General features: G+C 41.5%; 1 protein-coding gene across 5 annotated transcripts in view; it reads right to left on the bottom strand.

The window, feature by feature from the left end:
* Positions 1-390: 390 nt before the first annotated feature.
* The window catches only part of PGCKA1 (PDCD10 and GCKIII kinases associated 1), a 134,594-nt gene continuing 115,007 nt past the window's right edge, over positions 391-19,977 (bottom strand). For 2 of the 5 annotated variants that reach the window (XM_017883768.1, XM_017883767.1), the window contains exons 3-4: positions 3,332-3,385; positions 391-2,129 (exon numbers count right to left, since the gene is read on the bottom strand). In XM_017883768.1, coding sequence (XP_017739257.1) covers positions 1,214-2,129; positions 3,332-3,363 — 948 coding nt within the window. In that variant the 5' untranslated portion in view covers positions 3,364-3,385 and the 3' untranslated portion in view covers positions 391-1,213. Of the gene's footprint in view, positions 2,130-3,331; positions 3,386-7,558; positions 7,931-19,977 lie in introns of those variants that run through there. The other 3 variants (XM_017883769.1, XM_017883771.1, XM_017883770.1) reach the window with 2 other exon arrangements.

Raw genomic sequence — 19,977 nt, 5'->3', positions numbered from 1 at the left:
TTTTTTTTTTTGAGACGGGATCTCGTACTGCCGCCCAGGCTGGAGTGCAGTGGCGCGATCTTGGCTCACTGCAACCTCCACCTCCTGGGTTCAAGCAATTCTTCTTGCCTCAGCCTCCCAAGTAGCTGGGATTACAGGCGCCCACCACCACGCCTGGCTAATTTTTTTGTATTTTTAGTAGAGATGGGGTTTCACTATGTTGGCCAGGCTGGTCTCGAACTCCTGACCTCATGATCCACCTGCCTCGGCCTCCCAAAGTGCTGGGATTACAGGCGTGAGCCACTGCGCCCGGCCATCTAGATTAGCTCTTTACATTGAAAGTAACATCCAGGGTCACTGATATTCTGAGAAAATTAGAACCACCTTTGAGTTAAGACAGAAAGACACATACGTTGTTATATTTTAATTAGAATCAGACATTTAATGGCATAAAAACATTCATATATGGCTTTGCTGTTCTGAAAGTCATGAACTTAAAACCCAAATATGACACAAGCAGTTTTAAGACTATGTTGGCCAAGCCTCCCCAATCCCAAAGGAGATTTAAAAGTAATAATGTAAAAAAGTTAAGGTCAAGGTGTTTTAAAATCACATCTCAGCTAATGACTAACCTTTTGTTTCCTGAGGACTTCTGCTCTACTGTGAAAACTGCTGAGCTTAACCTGCTGTTGAACAACTGGTTAGTTCTTAGTTCCCTGGGAGAATGTCCCTGAAGTTAAGCCATGCTCTGGGGACTCATGAGGCACTTTAATTGGGGTAGTTACTTTTTCCAGGTTGGGTACAATGTTTGGCTCTCAAAAGCAAGGTAAACAGTTTATAGTCAAAAGGAATCCTCTGTGATTGTGTGCCTTTGGGATCAAGGGTTGAGATCTTAGAGTATTCTCATAAACATCTGTACCAGGTGCTCAAAGATGTTTGAGGTTGTCAAGCAAGCTGTTCAATTTCTGCACTTTCTGTGGATATGGGCACAATGACCCACTCAGATTTTTCTCCTAGTGTCCTGAATAACAGCTCATCGACACAGAGTGAAACTCCAGATATGTGACAAGCAGCATGGGACAGATGCTGACAATCAGAACAGATGCTGGATGTAAACAACTGGTAAGGCTGCACTAGTGCATGCTGGGAGAATCACCTGCTCTGCATCCAGGGAGCAAATGCATCTGCATGCTCAGCATGACACCAGCTTACCTCCCTGTGCAAATCCCCTCCCCTAATCAGCCTCATCCAAATCTTCTCCTGCAGTAGCAGCTTCTAAAGCCGCAAGGGCCTCCGCCACCGCTGCATCCTCGTCCACAATCTCCCCACCTCCATCTCCACTGGAGCCATGGGCATCCTCCTGCCTGTTTCCTGAGTCAACCACAGGCATGGCATGAGCAGGACCCTTCTCATTAAAGCAGATGCTTAGAACTTTTGTTTCCACATCCTCATTCAATGAATCCCAGCTTCTCCTCCCAGAGAAGGGTGTATTCAAACCACGCTCCCCTACTGTGGGCTGAATTCCCTCAAGGGACTCATCCTCAGTATGGTTCTTGAAAACACAGTCCTTTTCATTATGGTCAATGTTGTCTCCAGCTGGGCCCCAATGCTGAAGGTAATCTGGGGCTGGTATCTGGAAGACATGGTCTTGTACTTCCAAGGCAAAACCTTCTGCCTCAGAAGGAGCTCTGGAGTCTCCATTTCTCATGACTTGGGTTCCTTCTGAGGCCAGTAGCACACAGTCCTGTTTCCTGGTGCCCCCTCCTTCCAGGAAGGGTTGAGTTGGGGGAACTCCAGTATTTTCAGTACTGGTCCAGGAGCCCCTGTCATCCTGGGCAGGGCTGGGATTCCCAGTGGGCTGTGGAGCGGCAGCAGGGCCGATGCCATTGATGCCGCAGGCATGGTGTTCCCCTCCAGCATCCCCCTGCGGGAGCGGCCCTTGGTGAGGCCAGCAGGGCTCCCGTGGATTAGCTGTCCTGCTGCTGCTCTCAGTCTTTTTTGAGCCCTGCCTCTGAGAGTCATTTTTCTGCACCAAGACTTCACTGTTCCATTTGCCTTTCAGTTTATCAGTGTCGTCTTCATCTAGCTTGCAGCTGTTGACTTCATTGACATAGCCAGGAGAAGACACTTGAACTGGATCAAAGAGATAGCTGCAGGGAGGACAATGAAAAACCAGTCAGGTCTGCTCCATCATTAAAGATTTTTACCACAGGCCCTGCTTCTTTCTACGAAACCTGCTAATTTAATTTCTGTGATTACTCTTTTCAACCTAGATAAGTGTGTCTAAATCAAATAGATATAGTTGGTATAAAAATGTTTGGTGGCTCACACCTGTAATCTCAGCAATTTGGGTGGCCAAGGCGGTGGATCACTTGAGGTCAGGAGTTCGAGACCAGCCTGACTGACATGGTGAAACCCCATCTTTACTAAAAGTACAAAAGTTAGCTGGGCGAGGTGGTGGGCGCCTGTAATCCCAGCTACTCGGGAGGCTGAGGTAGGAGAATCGCTTGAACCTGGAAGGCGGAGGCTGCAGCGAGCTGAGATCACGCCCCTGCATTCCAACCTGGATGACAGAGCAGGACAGTCTTGAAAAACAAAAACAAGGTTCTGCTGGAAATACATCTTAAGAAGAGAGCCAAAAGGAGGAAGGAGGGGTAGGGGGTAAAGTAAAATACAAAGTGGTTCATAGAATTTTAAAATAAAAAACAATAAATAAAACAAGTGTCCACTAATAGGGCCATAAGGAGTACAACCTCTCAGTGGAATATTATGCAGTCATTAAAATGATAAATATGAAGTCTGCAGTCACAGGAATGATACTTATAATACATATTTTTTGAAAAAAGCCAAACATCACATTATGATTACAGTGGAATAAAGCTTATTTATGTATGGGTCTAGAATAGAGCTACAATTAAAAAGACAGTATATTTGTTAAGAAAGCAAGATCATCAGTTACTTTTCTTCCCTTTGTCTTAGTTAGAAGTTTATGTTCATATTTCTCACAGTTTTATGAAATGCAGTGTGGACAAAATTAAAAGCACATATGTGATTGGGGTGATTTATTTTCAGCGATGCCATTTCAGGCATCCTCAGAAACCCAGACCAAATTCAGCCTCAGAAAATGATGGTGTTCCCGACATGCTTTGAGAAGTGAGCAAAAAAAGTTAAAAAAATCTAGGACACATGTTCTTTTAAATGATATGATAACAGTTCCAAACTCTTAACGTGTTGGCAATGTTGATCATGCCCTAAGCTGGATAAATGCACTGAATACATGCATGGTTTTTAAAAGTGACTCCACGCTCATCACAAATTCCTCCATTTAGAAGTAGTATTTCTTCAGCTTCACCTTTGTATTATTTTACAGCACCTGCACCCCATCTGGATTGTTTTCTGTTACCACCTGGAAAAGAAAGCATAAAAGGCAGAGAAAACAGTGAGTGATCTATTAGTAGGAATTAAGTTTGCCTTTTTTTTTTTTTCCTAGAGACTCAAAATGTATTAATAGTCACACATTTTGGCAAAAGGGTAACTACCACATGGGTCAGAGAGGGCGCTGGTTACCAGGAACACCCCATTTCCATCACTGCTTCAGAGTTCTCAGACGTTCACTGACACTTGCCTCTGTGTCAGACCTTTCTCCCAACCCTGGGGTTATGTGTTTCATCCCCATTTTACAGATGAGGAGAAGAAGGTGGAAGGATGCTAGACAGAGAAGGGACTTCTGCCGTTTCCTAATCTGTTACCTTCCACAGAGGACACAGGAACCTCACCATGGCACAGCCCACTGTGCAGCAGCAGCAGGAGGGGGAGGGGATTCTGAGCGGGCTCCTTGCCAGGGCATTTGCTCCTCAAGGGTTAAAGGATACTGGAATAAGCTGGCGGATCTATTGTGTCCCATGATTCAGGCACTGAGGAGCGTGACAGCCTGAGTCATTGCACAAGCTTCAACCACACTAAATTTATCCTGTGTTGCTTTTCCCGCCGCTCAGTCAATCTCAACATCTCAACTATGATTCGTGGACCTGTTCTTTTTAGCTCAAAGACATGCCCCCTTAGGCTTTCTGGCAGAAGGTGGACTCATTTCCCACCTGCCCACTGTTCCCTGGCCCCTCCCCAAGCTGGGCTTTTCCCGATCATTTCCTTTGGAACAAAATCTTCTCTTCATATAAGACTGACCATGTTGGCCTCTTCCTTCCTCAGAATATCCTAAAAGTGAATATGGAAGCATCTCTAAGTTACTTTTCATTTCTAATATCTACAGCCTTTATTGTTATTATTTTTTTGAGACACAGTCTCACTCTGTCGCCTAAGCTGGAGTGCAGAGGCGCAACCTCCGCCTCCCAGGTTCAGGTGTTTCTCCTGCCTCGGCCTCCCAAGTAGCTGGCTTTACAGGTGGGTGCCACCATGCCTGGCTAATCTTTGTATTTTTAGTAGAGACAGGGTTTTGCCATGTTGGCCATGCTGGTCTCAAATTCCTGATCTCAAGTGATCTGGTTGTCTTGGCCTCCTGAAGGTTTGGGAATTACAGGCATGAGCCACTGTGCCAGGCCTACAGCCTTTAAAAAGACAAGCCAAAACAGAATCTGCATCCCCAGTCCCCTGTCTCCATGAAACACAGGCACCAGAAAGAGAGATCATTCACTGCTGGCTGTGTCTCTGTCTCCCCTGTTGTCCCTCCTTCCTTCTTTCAATCATGGATGAATTTCCAGGGATGCTGCTCCATAAGCTTTTGCCCACAGTGAACATGATTGGTGCTTTTTAAGAAGTATAGATGGCTTGATCAGTTAAAAGGGACTAGATTTACGTTAAAAAAATAAAATCCACAAATAACTCCCTATGGTAGGCTGAAAAATGGCCTCCAAATATCCACATCCTAATTCCTGAAACCTGTAAATAATACCTCATATGTCACCTGAGTCCCCAAATTAAAGGTATTTGCAGATGTGATGAAGTGTAGGATTTTGAGATGGTACAATCTGCCTAGTTTATCTGGGTGGACTCTAAATACAATTAAATAAATGCTTATGAGAGGGAGGCGGAGGGACATTTGGTTATAGACAGAAGAGGAAGAGGAAGAGGCAATGTGACCAAAAAGGCAGAGATCAGAGCAAGGAGGTCACAAATCAAGGAGCACTGGCAGCCCCCCAAGTTGGAAGAGGCAAGGAACAGATTTACCCCTGGAGCCTCTGGAAAGAGTGTGGTCCTGGTGACACCTTGATCCCTGATACCCAGCCCTGGATCAAGCCCACTGATACCAATTTCAGACTTCTGGTCTCTAGAACTGGGAGAGAATATGCTTCCATTGTTTTTGTTTTGTTTTGTTTTGTTTGTTTTTTTGAGACAGAGTCTCACTCTGTCACCCAGGCTGGAGTGCAATGGCACGATCTCGGCTCGCTGCAACCTCTGCCTCCTGGGTTCAAGTGATTCTCCTGCCTCAGCCTCCCAAGTAGCTGGGATTACAGGTGCCTGCCACCATGCCCAGCTAATTTTGTATTTTTAGTAGAGATGGGATTTCACCATGTTGGCCAGGCTGGTCTTGAACTCCTGACCTCAGGTGATCCACCGACCTCGGCCTCCTAAAGTGTTGGGATTACAGGTGTGAGCCATCGCACCCGGCCGCTTCCATTGTTTTAAACCCCTCAGTTTGTAGTAATTTGCTGCAGCAGCACAGAAAACTAGTAACATCCCCAAATCACTTCATGCTTGAGGACCAAACCCCACTTGTCCTTCCATCTCTTCCTGGGAGGACTCATGGAATGCAGAAGAGTCCCTCGGGCCAGCCCTGCATCTCTTGCCACCCTTTCTTTCCTTACTGTGCTTCAGTTTTCTTCCCAGCATGTGTCACCACTGGACATTCTGTCATAGATTTGTTTGTGACCCACCTTTTCCATCCTTCTTCAAGCCTAACCCTCAGCACTTAGGATAGCACCTGGCACACAGCAGGCAGTCAATAAATGTGGAATGAATGAATGATTTAATGGCTATAGATTAAAAATGAGAGCACTATCAGTGAACCTGTTGTGTGTCTGCAACCAATCAAGACCTTTCCAGTTTGTGCCAGCCACGTCACCCAGGTGTTACAAGGGTGGGCTCAGGAGACAGAAAACCCTGCTACTATGGGACTTTGGGCCTCAGTCACTTGATCTGTAAATGGGGATAATAATATTTCTACTATATGGTGTTGTTGGGGATCATATGAGCAAACATTCATAATAAACACAGACCAGGGGTGTCTTACCCGCCTCTGTTTGGATACAGCATATTAAAACACTCCCCACCCCCGCCAAAAGAAAAAGATGGAGGTCTAGTATCCAAGAAAGATATAATCTAGTTGCCAGAACCTATGCATACAAACAAGAGTATTAACAATGTCAAGTAGGACTTGTTTCTGGAATAAGGGCTAAATGGTGTATTTCTATCAGCTGTGACAACACTTGAAAGACAGAAAACCCCAAGTACAACAACAGTCCCATAGAGAGAAAAATCACTCTCTCTATGGAACTGTGTACACATGTGTAACATTGTACCTTTCAGAATACTCTTAAATTACCCCATTTCAAAGCCCAGGATTTTGTCCCCACCTCTACTCCTCCTTTACCTTCCTTTTCTGCTGATAATTCATAGATGAACTGGATAAATAGGACAGGCGAGAAGCAGCACATGCACCTCCTCTTCTCCCTCCACACCTCTCCTCTCCCCCCCCACACCTCTCCTCTCCCCTCACCTCCTTCCACACCTCTCCTCTCCCCTCCTCTCCCTCCACTCCTCTCCTGTCCCCTCCCCTCCCTCAACACCTCTCCTCTCCCCTCCTGACCCTCCCCCTCCACAATTCACTCTGAAATCTTGACCCTTTTCATGCCTGCAATACTTTGTTTATCTTGGACTCCTTAAAAGTAAACAAACCAACAAACAATGACAACTGGTCAGGAGGATAGGTAGTAAAAACAAAACAAAAAAAGGTCAAAGAAAAGGAGAAAAGAGCTTAGAAGTGTTTGCAAAACAAGCAAGGCAGACTGGATTGTAATAATGTAACTGAAGCAATCATAAAACATTACTCATTGAAACATCTCAGGTCAGCTTTATGATGGTGAATCCAAAAGGTGTACGGGGAAGGCAAAAGAAAGGAGGAAAGGAAGGAGGGAGGAAAGACGAAGGAAGGCAAGAAGGTGAGGAAAAACAGGCAGACACATCCAGAGTGACACCTTGCACTCCCAGCTCCTCAGAGGCTGATCAAGACTGACCCTGGGGCACCCTCCATCCTCGCCTTCTGCAGCTATAGCCAAGACCACAGGAGCAGGCTGCACCGAATGAAGTGACTGCAGAGATTTAACAGCCGCACTCGAGAACTGCCCCTTCCCTGCTTCTGAAGGAAATAGACATCATCTGCGGCTTTTAGGCTCCCCTCCTTCCCCAGGAAAACCACAGGATCTATACTGTTCTTCCAAGCTGTGCAATTACAAAGGATGTTGTGGTGGTTTTCCTCTTTCAGAATCAGGTTTCCAGTTTGGTTCCTCCCCCGCTTGCCTCCCATTAGGGCACACCACATGGGTTTCCTATAGACCTGGTCCCATACCTGAGGGTCATGCTTCTGCGCCTCTCCGGAGCTTGGCAGGGACAGCTCTTCCTGGTTAGAGGTTCTGTCCTCTCACCTCGCCCTGAGTTTTCCTTCCCCAGCCACATTCCTTCTCTAGATCAGACGGATAGGCTCTAATGTCCAAGGTTGTGTGACTGGTGACTGCTGACGAAAAGGGTGGGGACTAATGTACTCATGCCCAACCCCTGCATGCCTGTGTCTACAATTATTCTTCCTTATATGATGTGTCATATAAAGTTTAATTCATTTCTTTTTTCATATGTCACTCCCACTTCTACATCTTGCGTTTAGCAAGGACTTCTCCTTAGTCCAGGGGCAACAAGGAAATACTCCAGGTCTAGCATGCGATACACAGCAATGAAAAAAATATGCTCTTTTGATGTAAGATTGGGTTCAAAATGAGCAGTCTATTAGCTTTCTTCCTTGCCTCCCTTTTGGCAACAGCTAGCTTAAAGGTAAGAATTCAGTTGTTGGTTACCCTTTATTACAGAGCAAAATCAAGATTTGCTTTCTCTTTGGCGTACAAAAAAGCAACAGGCAACGAAGGGCAAATCCTTCACAACTGCTGCTGGGTTTACATAGGGGAAAAACAAACACCATTAGGATGGCTGTGTCCACCCATTGCTGCTGCTGCCTGCTCCTGCAGCCTTGTGTTGGGGGCTGACTCTGTTCAGTGTTTAAAGAAGGTCATGCTAATGCCATGTCAATCATTGGTGAAGCCTCCTTGCTGGGAGGGTAGCAATGGAGGTCGGGGAAGGGGGAAGTCCAGAGAAGCCAAGGAGTTTTCTAACCAGGCAGAGAAATTAACTGAGTATTCATCAGGAAGTCAAGGGCATATAGAAAAAGACTCAACCCATCTGGAAATAGCTCCCTTTAAATAGTGATAGCTTTGAAGAATGACAGGGACATTCTAAAAGGACACAGGAATCCACTTGTAGAGGTTTTACTGGCCAAAGTGGAACAACTGGAGTATTAAAATAATTACTAATATACAGCATTATAGCCCATTGAATAAAACAAGGACTTATGAGTCCTCATTAAGATACATAAAGGGAAAGGGAACACTCTACCTTACAAGTAGAAAACCAGCTAACAAACATATGAGAAATACTGGAACTAGAAAAATCACCATTTGATAGCCATCATCATAATAACTGATGTCAGTAAGAAGTATCAATGGATGGTAGGACTAGTGGGTGAAATTTTGAGGAGGACAGGACATTTAGTCTCAAAGTAGCCCTCCCCATATGATTCAGGATAAAATAGCATTCTTACACTGGACAAACCTGGCATACAGGGCCTCAACCAAGTAGTCAAAGGTAATAGTGCCACAATGAGACAAATCAATGGCATGTGGCTTCTGATAGGAGGCACTGAGAACTTAGCCTCACTTCTGAGATTTTCTGACAAAAGAGCATACTCTGAGTTGAAACATGAGGGATATTCTGCAAAGCAACTGGCCTGTACTTTTAAAATAATGTAATGTTATGAAAAAGCAAAGAAAGACAGAAGAATGCTTCCAAATTCGAGGAGATTTAAGAGACATGACAACCGATGTACTGCATGTCCTTCTTGCTAAAAGGTCGTTATTGACATAATTGGTAAAATCTGAATAATGTCTGTAGATTAAGTAATGGTATTAAATTGATGTGAATTACTTGCTTTTGAACCTTGTCCTGGGGTTATATAAGAGGATGCTCTTGGGGAAGGGCAGAACAAGATGGCCAAATAGAAGCCTCCACTGATCTTTGCTTCACTGCCCCACAGGAACACCAAATTTAACCACCATCATCTACAAAAACAAGCACCTTTATAAAAACCAAAAATCAGATACGCATTCACAGTACCTGGTTTTAACTTCATATTGCTGAAAGAGGCACTAAAGAGGGTAGGAAAGACAATCTTGAACTGCTGATACCTATTCCTTGGCAGTGGCTGCATGACGTGGAGAGAGAATCTGTGTGTTTGGGAGAGGGAGAGTGCAGTGATTGTGGGACTTTGCATTTGAACTCAGGGCTGCCCTATCAGAGCAGAAAGCAAACAGGCTGAAATCAGCTAAGCCACGACCCTACAGTCTACCCACACACACACGGAGCATTTGAACCAGCTCTAGCCAGAGGGAAATTATACGTTCCAGCTGTTGGAACTTGAGTTTTGGCAAGCCTCAACCAAGGACTTGGACTAAATCCTAATAAACTTGGACTAAATCCTAATAAACTTGAAGGGTAGTCTAGGCCAAAGAACTGTGGTTCTTAGGCAAGGCATCAGTGCTGCGCTGGGGCCAGAGCCAGGGGAACTGGGGGGCACCTGATCTGCTGAGACACAAGAGTGGCTAAGGGAGAACCTGTGTCACGTGTCCCAAAAACCCAGGCAGCACAGCTCACAGCAATGAAAGTGACCCCTTCCTTGTGCTTGAGGAAAAGAGAGGGAAGAGTAAAGAGGACTTTGTCTTACACCATAGGATACCAGCTCAGCCACATTAGGATGGGGCACCAGGCAGAGTCATGAGGGCCCCATTCCAGGCTCTAGCTCCTAGATGACATTAATAGACACACCCTGGGCCGGAAGGGACTGCACCTTCCTTGAAAGGAAGGATCAAGTCCTGGCAAGACCCATCACCTGCTGAGTAGAGAGCCCTTGGGCCCTGAATAACCAGCAGGAATACCCAGGTAGTGTGCTGTGGGCCTTGGGTGAGACTCTGAGACATGCTGGCTTTAGGTGAGACCCAGCACATTCCTAGCTGTGGTGGCTATAGGGACAGACTACTTCTACTTGAGAAAAGCAGAGGGAAGAGTCCAGTGGACTTTGTCTTGCACATTAGGTAACAGCTCAGCCACAGTCGGGTAGAGCACCAGGCGAGCTCTTGGAGTCCCTAATTCAAGGCCTTGGCTCTTGGATGGCATTTCTGGACTGAAGGATGTGTCCTAGTGTTGCCAGGCCCTGAAGGATGTGTCCTAGGCCTGGCAACACTTACCACAAACTGTCTGAGGAGCTCTTGGGCCTTAAGTGAACATTGGCAGTAGCCTGGCAATACTCCGTGTGGGTCTGTGGCAGTAATGGTGATAGGGAGAGAATCCTTTTCCTGGGAAAAGGGGAGGGAAGAATGGCAATGGCCTTGTCTTATGGTTTGAGTGACAGCTCAGCCCCAGTAGAATAGAGCACCAGGTAGATCTCTAAGGATTTTGACTTCAGTCCCTATCTCCCACCTAGGGCCTGGGGTATCTTGTTGCCCTGAATGGAAAGACACAAGCCTGGCTGGCTTTGCCCCCTGTTGATTGTGGAGCCTTAGGGCCTTGAACAAACATAGGAGCTAGCTAGATAGTGGTTACAGCGGAACTTGGGTAAGATCCAGTGCTGTACTGGTTTCAGGTCTGACTCAGCACAGTCCTAGTGATCACGGCCACAAGGGTGCTTGTGTCACCCCACCCCCAGCTTCAGGTAGCTCAGCACAGAGAGAGAAACTTTTGTTTGGGGAACAAGGGTCTCTGCCTGGTAATCCAGATAATTCTTCCAGATCTTATCCAAGACCACCAAGGTGATACCTCTGAGTTGGCAAGAACCATAGCATTACTGGGCTTGGGGTGCCTCTAATGTAGATATGGCTTAGATCACAACACACAAGTCCCTTCGAATACCTGAAAAGCCTTTCCAAGAACAGGTACAAATAAGACCAAACTGGAAAGACTATGAGGAATACCTACTTGTTCAATGCCTAGATACCAATGAGCATCCACAAACATGAAGACCATCCAAAAAAAAAAAAAAAAAAAAAAAAAAAAAAAAAAAAAAAAAAAAAAAATTACCTCACCAAAAGAACTAAATAAAGCTCCAGGGACCAATCCTGGAGAAACAGAGATATATGACTTTTCTGACAGAGAACTCAAAATAGCTGTGTTGAGGAAACTCAAAGAAATTCAAGATACCACAGAGAAGGAATTCAAAATTCTATCAGATAAATTTAACAAAGAGATTGAAACAAAAAGAATCAAGCAGAAATTCTGGAGTTGAAAAATACAAGTGACGTACTGAAGAATGCATCACAGTCTCTTAACAGTAGAATTAATCAAGCAGAATAAAGAATTAGTGAACTTGAAGACATGCTATTTAAAAATATATTCAGAGGACACAGAAGAAAAAAAGAAGAAAAAACAAGGATGCACGCCTACAAGATCTAGAAAATGGCCTCAAAAGGGCAAATCTAAGAGTTATTGGCCATAAGGAGAAGCAGAAAAAGAAATAGGGGTAGAAAGCTTATTCAAAGGATAGTAAGAGAGAACTTCCCAAACCTAGAGAAATATATCAATATCAAAGTACAAGGAGGCTATAAAACACCAAGCAGATTTAACTCAAAGAAGACTACTCAAGGCAATTAGTAATCGAACTCCCAAAGGTCAAGGATAAAGAAAGGATCCTGAAAGCAGCAGAGAAAAGAAACAAATAACATACAATGAAGCTCCAATACAACGGACAGCAGACTTTTCAGTGGAAATCTTACAGTCCAGGAGAGACATGACATGTCAGTGGCATAACATATTTAAAGTGCTGAAGGAAAACAACTTTTACAGTGGAATAGTGTTTGTGGCAAAAATATTCTTCAAACACGAAGAATTACATTTCCTAGACAAACAAAAGCTCAGAGATTTCATCAACACCAGTTCTATCTTACAAAATTGCTAAAGGGAGTACTTCAATCAGAAAGAAAAGGATGTTAATGAGCAATGAGAAATCATGTGAAGGTACAAAACTTGCTGGTAATCATAAGCAAACAGATAAACACAGAATATTATAACATTGTAACTGTGGTGTGTAAACTTCTCTTGAATAGAAAGACTAAAAAATGAACCAATCATAAATAATAACGAAAAATTTTCAAGACATAGACTATACGATAATATGTAAATAGATACAACAAAAAGTTCAAAAGTGAGGGGATGAAGTTAGAGTCTTTGTTTTTGTTTGTTTTTTTCTTGTTGGTTTGTTTATGCAAGCAGTGCTAAGTTGTTATCAACTTAAAATAATGGTTATTTATTCATTTTTTGAGACAGAGTTTTGCTCTGTTGCCCAGGCCGGAGTACAGTGGTGCAATCTTGGCTCACTGCAACTTCTGCCTCCCAGGTTCAAGCAATTCTCCTGCCTCAGCCTCCCAAGTAGCTGGCATTACAGGTGTGCACCACCATGCCTGGCTAATTTTTTTGTATTTAGTAGAGATGGGGTTTCACCATGTTGGTCAGGCTGATCTCAAACTCCTGACCTCAGGTGATCTACCTCCCTCTGCCTCCCAAAGAGCTGGGATTACAGGCATGAGTCACTGCACCTGGCCAGAATAATGGGTTTTAAGATAGTATTTGCAGGCCTCATGGCAACCTCAAATCAAAAAACATACAATGAATACACAAAAATATTAAAATCAAGAAATTAAATTATATTACCAGAGAATATCACCTACACTAAAAGGAATACAGAAAAGAAGAAATGAAGGAAAGGAAGACCATGAAACAACCAGAAAACAAATAAAATGGCAGGAGTAAGTCTTTACTTATTAATCATAAGATCAAATGTAAATGGACTAAGCTGTCTGCTCAAAAGACATAGAGTGGCTGAATGGATTTTTAAAAAGACCTAATGATCTGTTGCCTATTAGAAACACACTTCGCCTATAAAGACACATATAGACTGAAAATAAAGAGATAGAAAAAGACGCTCCATGCCAATGGAAACCAAAAAAGAGCAGGAATAACTATGCTTATATCACACAAAATAGATTGCATGACAAAAACTTTAAGATGAGACAAAGAAGGTCATTACATAATGATGAAGGGTTCAATTCAGCAAGAGGATATAACAACTGTAAATATATATGCACCCAACACTGGAGCATTCAGATATATAAAGCAAATATTATTGGAGCTAAAGAGAGGGATAGACCCCAATACAACAATAGCTGGAGACTTCAACACCCCACTTTCAGCACTGGACAGATCTTCCACACAGAATATCAACAAAGAAACATTGCATTTATCTGTACTGTAGATCAAACGGAACTAATAGATATTTACAGAACATTTCATCCAACTGCTGTGGAATGTACATTCTTTTCCTCAGCACATGGACCATTCTCAAGGACAGACCATATGTTAGGTCACAAAACAAGTCTTAAAACATTCAAAACATTGAAATGATATCAAGTATCTTCTCTGACCACAATGGCGTAAAACTATAAATCAATACCAAGAGGAATTGTAGAAACTATATGAACACATGGAAATTCAACAATAAGCTCTTAAATAAACACTGGGTCAGTGAAGAGATTCAGAAGGAAACTGAAAAAATTCTTGAAACAAATGATCATGGAAACACAAGAGACCAAAACCTATGGGATCCAGGAAAAGCAGTTCTTAGAGGGAAGTTTACATACATGCCTACATAAACAAAGAAAAACTTGGAATAAATAACCTAAAATGCATTTTAAAGAATTAGAGAAGCAACAGTAAACAAAACCCAGAATTAGTAGAAGAAAAGAAATAATAAAGGTGAGAGCAGAAATGAAGTTGAAATGAAAAAAAAATACAAAAGATCAACAAGAGATTGGTTTTTTTGAAAAGATAACAAAATTGGCAAACATTTAGCCAGACTAAGAAAAAAGAGAGAAGATCCAAATAAATAAAATCAGATGAAAAGGAAGACATTACGACTGATACTGCAGAAATTCAATGAATCATTAGTGGCTACTATGAAAAATTATATGCCAATAAGTTGGAAAATCTAGAAGACAGGGATAAATTCCTAGACACATACCACCTACCAAGATTGAAGATGAAGAAACCCAAAACTTGAACTGACCAATAACAAGATCAAAGTTGTAAAAAAGTCTCCCAGCAAAGAAAAACTTGGGACCTGACGGCTTCACTGCTGAATTCTACCAAATATTTAAAGAAGAACTAATACCAATCCTACTCAAACTCTTCTGAAAAATAGAGGAGGAGGGAACATTTTCAAACTCATTCTATGAAGCTAGTATTACCCTGATACCAAAACCAGACAAAGACACATCAAACAAAAGAAAACCACAGGCCAATATCCCTGATGAGTGTCAATGCAACAATCCTAAAAAAAATACTAGCAAACCAAATTCAACAACACATTAAAAAGATTCATTATGCCCAAGTTGACCAAGTGGGATTTATCCTAGGAATGGAAGGATGGTTCAACATATGCAAATCAATGTGATACATCATATCAACAGAATGAAGAACAAAAACCATATGATCATTTCAACTGATGCTGAAAAGGCATTTGATAAAGTTCAACATCCCTTCATGATAAAAACCCTAAAAATATTGGGTATAGTAGGAACATACCTCAACATAATAAAAGCCGTATATGACAGACCCATAGCTAGTATCATACTGAATGGGGAAAAACTGAAAGACTCTTCTCTAAATCTAGAACATGATTAGGATGCCAACTTTCATCACAGTTACCTAACATAGTACTTGAAAGCTAGAGCAATCAGACAACATAAAGAAATAAGAAAGGAAGAAGTCAAATTACCTTTGTCTGCCGATAATATAAACTTATATTTGGGAAAATCTAAAGATTCCACCAAAGAACTATTAGGACTGATAAGCAAATTAAGTAAAGTCACAGGATACAAAATCAACATACAAAAATCTTAGTATTTTCTATATGCCAAGAGCAAACAATCCAAAAAAGAAATCACATTTCTAATAGATACAAATAAAATTAAATACCTAGGAATTAATAAAAAAAAGTGAAAGATCTCTACAATGAAGACTACAAAATGTTAGTGATAGAAATTGAAAAGGACACAAAAATTAGAAAGATATTCCATGATTATGGACTGGAAGAATCAATGTTGTTAAAATGTCCATACTACCCAATGCAATCTGTAGATCCCATGCAACCTCTATCAACATTTCTTCAAAGAAATAGAAAAAACAATCCTAAAATGTATGTGGAACCACAAATGACCCAGACTAGTCAAAGCCATACTGAGCGAAAAAAAAAAAAAAAAAAAACAAAAACCAAAAACCAAAAACCAAAAAACAAATGGAGGAATCACATTACCTGACTTTAAATTACACTACAGAGATACAGTAATCAATACAGCATGGTTTTGGCATAAAAACATAGACACATAGACCAATAGAAGAGAGAACTCAGAAACAAATCAATACATTTATAGAGATCTCATTTTCAACAAAGGTGCCAAGAACACACACTGGGGGAAAGGACAGTTTCCTCAGTAAATGGTGCTGGGAAAACTGGATATTCATATGCAGAAGAACGAAACTGGATCCCTCTCTCGTCATATATAAAAATCAAATCAAAATGGATTAAAAACATAAATCTAAGACCTCACACTATGAAACTACTACAAGAAGGCATGGGAAAATCTCCAGGACATTGGACTGATTAAAGATTTATTGAGTAGTACCCAAGAAACAAAGGCAACCAAAGCAACAATGGACAACAAAGATCACATCAAGTTAAAAAGTTTCTGCACAGCAAAGAAAACAATCAACAGAGTGAAGAGACAACCCACAGAATGGGGGAAACCATTTGCAAACTATCCATCTGACAAGAGATTAATAACCAAAATATGTAAGGTGCTTAACTCTACAGGAAAAAAAAATCTAAGAATCCAATTAAAAAATGGGCAAAAGATCTGAATAGACATTTCTCAAAAGAAGACATACAAATGGCAAACAGTATAGGAAAATGTGCTCAGCATCAATGATCATCGGAGAAACGCAAATCAAAACTACAATGAGATATCACCTCAACCCAGTTAGAATGGCTTTTATCCAAAAGATAGGCAACAACAAATGCTGGTGAGGATGTGGAGACAAGGGAACCCTCATACACTGTTGGTGGGAATGTAAATTAGTACAACCACTATGAAGAATAGTTTTGAGGTTTCTCAGAAACTAAAAATAGAGCTACTGTATGATCCAGCAATCCCACTGCTGAGTATGTACCCATGAGAAAGGAAATCACTATATTGAAGAGATACCTGCACTCCCATGTTTACGGCAGCACTATTGACAATAGCCAAGATTTGGAAGCAACAGAAGAATGCATAAAGAAAATGTGGTATGGAGTTCTCACAACGGAGAACTATTCAGCCATGAAAAAGAACGAGCTCTCTTCTTTGCAACAACATGGATAGAACTGGAGGTTGTTATGTTAAGTGAAATAAGCCAGGCACAGAAAGACAAATTTCTCATGTTCTCATTAAAATTTCTCAATTTCTCATGTTCAATTAAAATAATTGAATTTCAGAAGATAGAGTAGACAGACGGTTACCAGAAGTTGGTAAGGGTAGTTGGAGGAGGGGGTGAAAGAGAAGTGGGGATGGCTAATGGGTGCAAAACAAAAGTTAGAAAGAAAGAATAAGGCCTAGTATTTGATAGCTTAACAGGTGACTATAGTCAATAATTATTTATTTGAACATGTAAAAATAATTAAAGAATATAACTTGTTTGTTTATAACACAAAGGATAAATGCTTGAGGCAGTGGGTGCTCCATTTACCCGGATATGATTATTATGCATTGCATGCCCATATTGAAACATTTCATGTACCCCATAAATATATACACCTACGATGTACCCACAAAATTAAAATGATTTTAAACATTTAAAATAAAATAAATGAAGTAAAATCTGCTTGAAAAATGAAATATCAGTCATAACATTGACTTTAATGTGAAATGGGTTGGAATTATTCAAGAGACCAACTTAAAAAAGAACTGTGTGAATCTGAACAAGTAGTATCTGAAAGGGAAAGCCTTATATGTGAAAATACGTTCAACTTGATTAACAATCAAAGGTATGCTAAACAAAACATACATGTTTTTGCTTATCTAACTAGAAATGAGTTTTTTTTTTTTTTTTTCTGAGATGGAGTCTTGCTCTGTCACCCAGGCTGGAGTACAGGGGCGTGATCTTGGCTCACTGCTACCTCCGCCTCGCAAGTTCAAGAGATGCTCCTGTCTCAGCTTCCTAAGTAGCTGGGATTATGGGCATGTGCCACCACATCCAGCTAAGTAGAGATGGGGTTTCACCATCTTGGCCAGGCTGGTCTTGAGCTCTTGAAATCGTGATCCATCCGCCTCAGCCTCCCAAAGTGCTGGGATTACAGGCACCCAGCCATAAACGAGTTGTTAAAATGTATACTTGGTGTCAGTGTAGGATGTAGGGAAACCTGCTAGTCATACACTACTGGTAGGAGACATTGAAAGCAATTTGAGAATCTGTATTAACAGTGGAAACTATGCATAATCTCTGACTCAGCAATTCTACTTGTGTCCCTAAGGATAAAATTAGTAGTATGCAAGAAGATTTGGTAATAGTGAAAACTTGAAAAACAAATAACAATAAGGTAGCTCTTAAATATGGTATCTTTACTCAACAGTATACCCTGCAGCCATTAACAAGGTGCTGGAGAAAGAGGTTTGCATATGTGCAAAAAAGCCAGTTACAAAATGACATGTATAATATAATCACAGTTTTGTGGTTGAGACAAAGTTTTGTGGGTTGAGACAGAGGTTAACAGTGGTTATCTCAGAGTGGGGTGGAGTGGACACAAGGCTAGCAGGATGGCATGCAGTTGAGAGTCAGGAGATGGGACAGACCTGGACACATATCCTGACTCTGCCACTGTGGGAACTGCGGCAACTTGCTCACAGAGTCCTTATCTGTAAAACGGGGATAATGCTACTTCTTAGGGTTTGTTAAAGGATGAAAAGAGATGATGTTGAAAAAGTACATAGCACAATATCTGGTACAAATGAATACTAATTGATAGATATGTAGATTTTTAAATCTGCAATGACCAATTTTCCACAATGAACACATTACTTTTGTAACAAAAGTTATTTCAAAAAATGTAAACACATATAGAATTCTAATTAATGATATACATGCTCAAGTGAAAGCAGAGAAGGGAAATATACGATGTCCACAACTTACTTTGAAATGTCTCAAAATATAAGATGGGTTGGTGGTGGGTATACAGAAGTTTACTACAAAATTCTTTCAACTTTGTTATATATTTGAAAGCACAATACAATGTTGGGGAGAAGGCAGAAAAAAAGAGAATGCCCTTGTTTTTAGGAAATACACAGTAAAGTAAAAGTTGAGCATCCAAAATCCAAAAATCCAAAGTCCAAAATGCTCCCAAACCTGAAACTTTTGGAGCACTTATGTGATGCCACACTTGATCTCATGTGACAGGCCACAGTGAAAACGAAGTAAAAATTCTGTTTCATGTACAAATTATTAAAAATATTATATAAAATTACCTTCAGGTATGTGTAAAAGGTATATATGAAACATTTGAATGGCATATTTAGACTCAGCTCCCATTCCCAAGATATTTCATGATGTATATACAAATATTTCATAATGTATATGCAAATATTCCAAAATAAAAAAAAATCCAAAATCTAAAACACTTCTGTTCTAACTTCTTAAAATAATTCAGAAAAAACATTGTGTGTGTATAAAGACAGAACAACAAAGCAAATGTGGTAGATGCTCATGTGTAGGGGTTCTGGGTAGAGGATTTATGGGGATTCTTTGCACTTTTCTTGCAACTTTTCTGTTAGTCTGAAATGATGTCAAAATAAAATGTTTTAAAAAGGTGTGAAGTTAAAAACAAAAGTGTGAATCCAAGGTCAGTTCTTAAACTCTGCTTGTAACAACCTGGGCTGGGACCTAACACCTCCAGGAAATCATTGCTGGAGGATAATGCTACTTCTTAGCATTTGTGAAAGGATGAAAAGATTCCCTATATGGCCATGTGTGGCGGCTCACACCGGTAATCCCAGCACTTTGGGAGGCCGAGGTGGGAGGATCACTTGAGGTCAGGAGTTTGAGACCAGTCTGGCCAACATGGTGAAACCCCGTTTCTACTAAAAATGCAAAAATTGGGAGGCCAAGGCGGGCAAATCACAAGGTCAGGAGATCGAGACCATCCTGGCTAACATGGTGAAACCCTATCTCTACTAAAAATACAAAAAATTAGCCAGGTGTAGTGGTGGGCGCCTGTAGTCCCAGCTACTCGGGAGGCTGAGGCAGGAGAATGGTGTGAACTGGGAGGCAGAGCTTGCAGTGAGTTGAGATGGTGCCACTGCACTCCAGCCTGGGCAACAGAGCGAGACTGTCTCAAAAAATAAAAATAAAAATACAAAAATTATCTGGGCATGGTGGCACGCACCTGTAATCCCAGCTACTCAGGAGGCTGAGGCAGGAGAATCGTTTGAACCCAGGAGGTGGAGGTTGCAGTGAGCCAAGATCATGCCACTGCACTCCAGTCTGGGTGACAGAGTGAGACTCCATTTCTAAAAAAAAAAAAAAAAAAAAAAAAAA

This window comes from Rhinopithecus bieti, unplaced genomic scaffold (genome assembly GCF_001698545.2).
Source record: "Rhinopithecus bieti isolate Rb0 unplaced genomic scaffold, ASM169854v2 scaffold_13349, whole genome shotgun sequence".
NCBI classification, from domain to species: Eukaryota; Metazoa; Chordata; class Mammalia; order Primates; family Cercopithecidae; genus Rhinopithecus; species Rhinopithecus bieti.
This window is presented reverse-complemented; position numbering and strand designations above follow the sequence as displayed.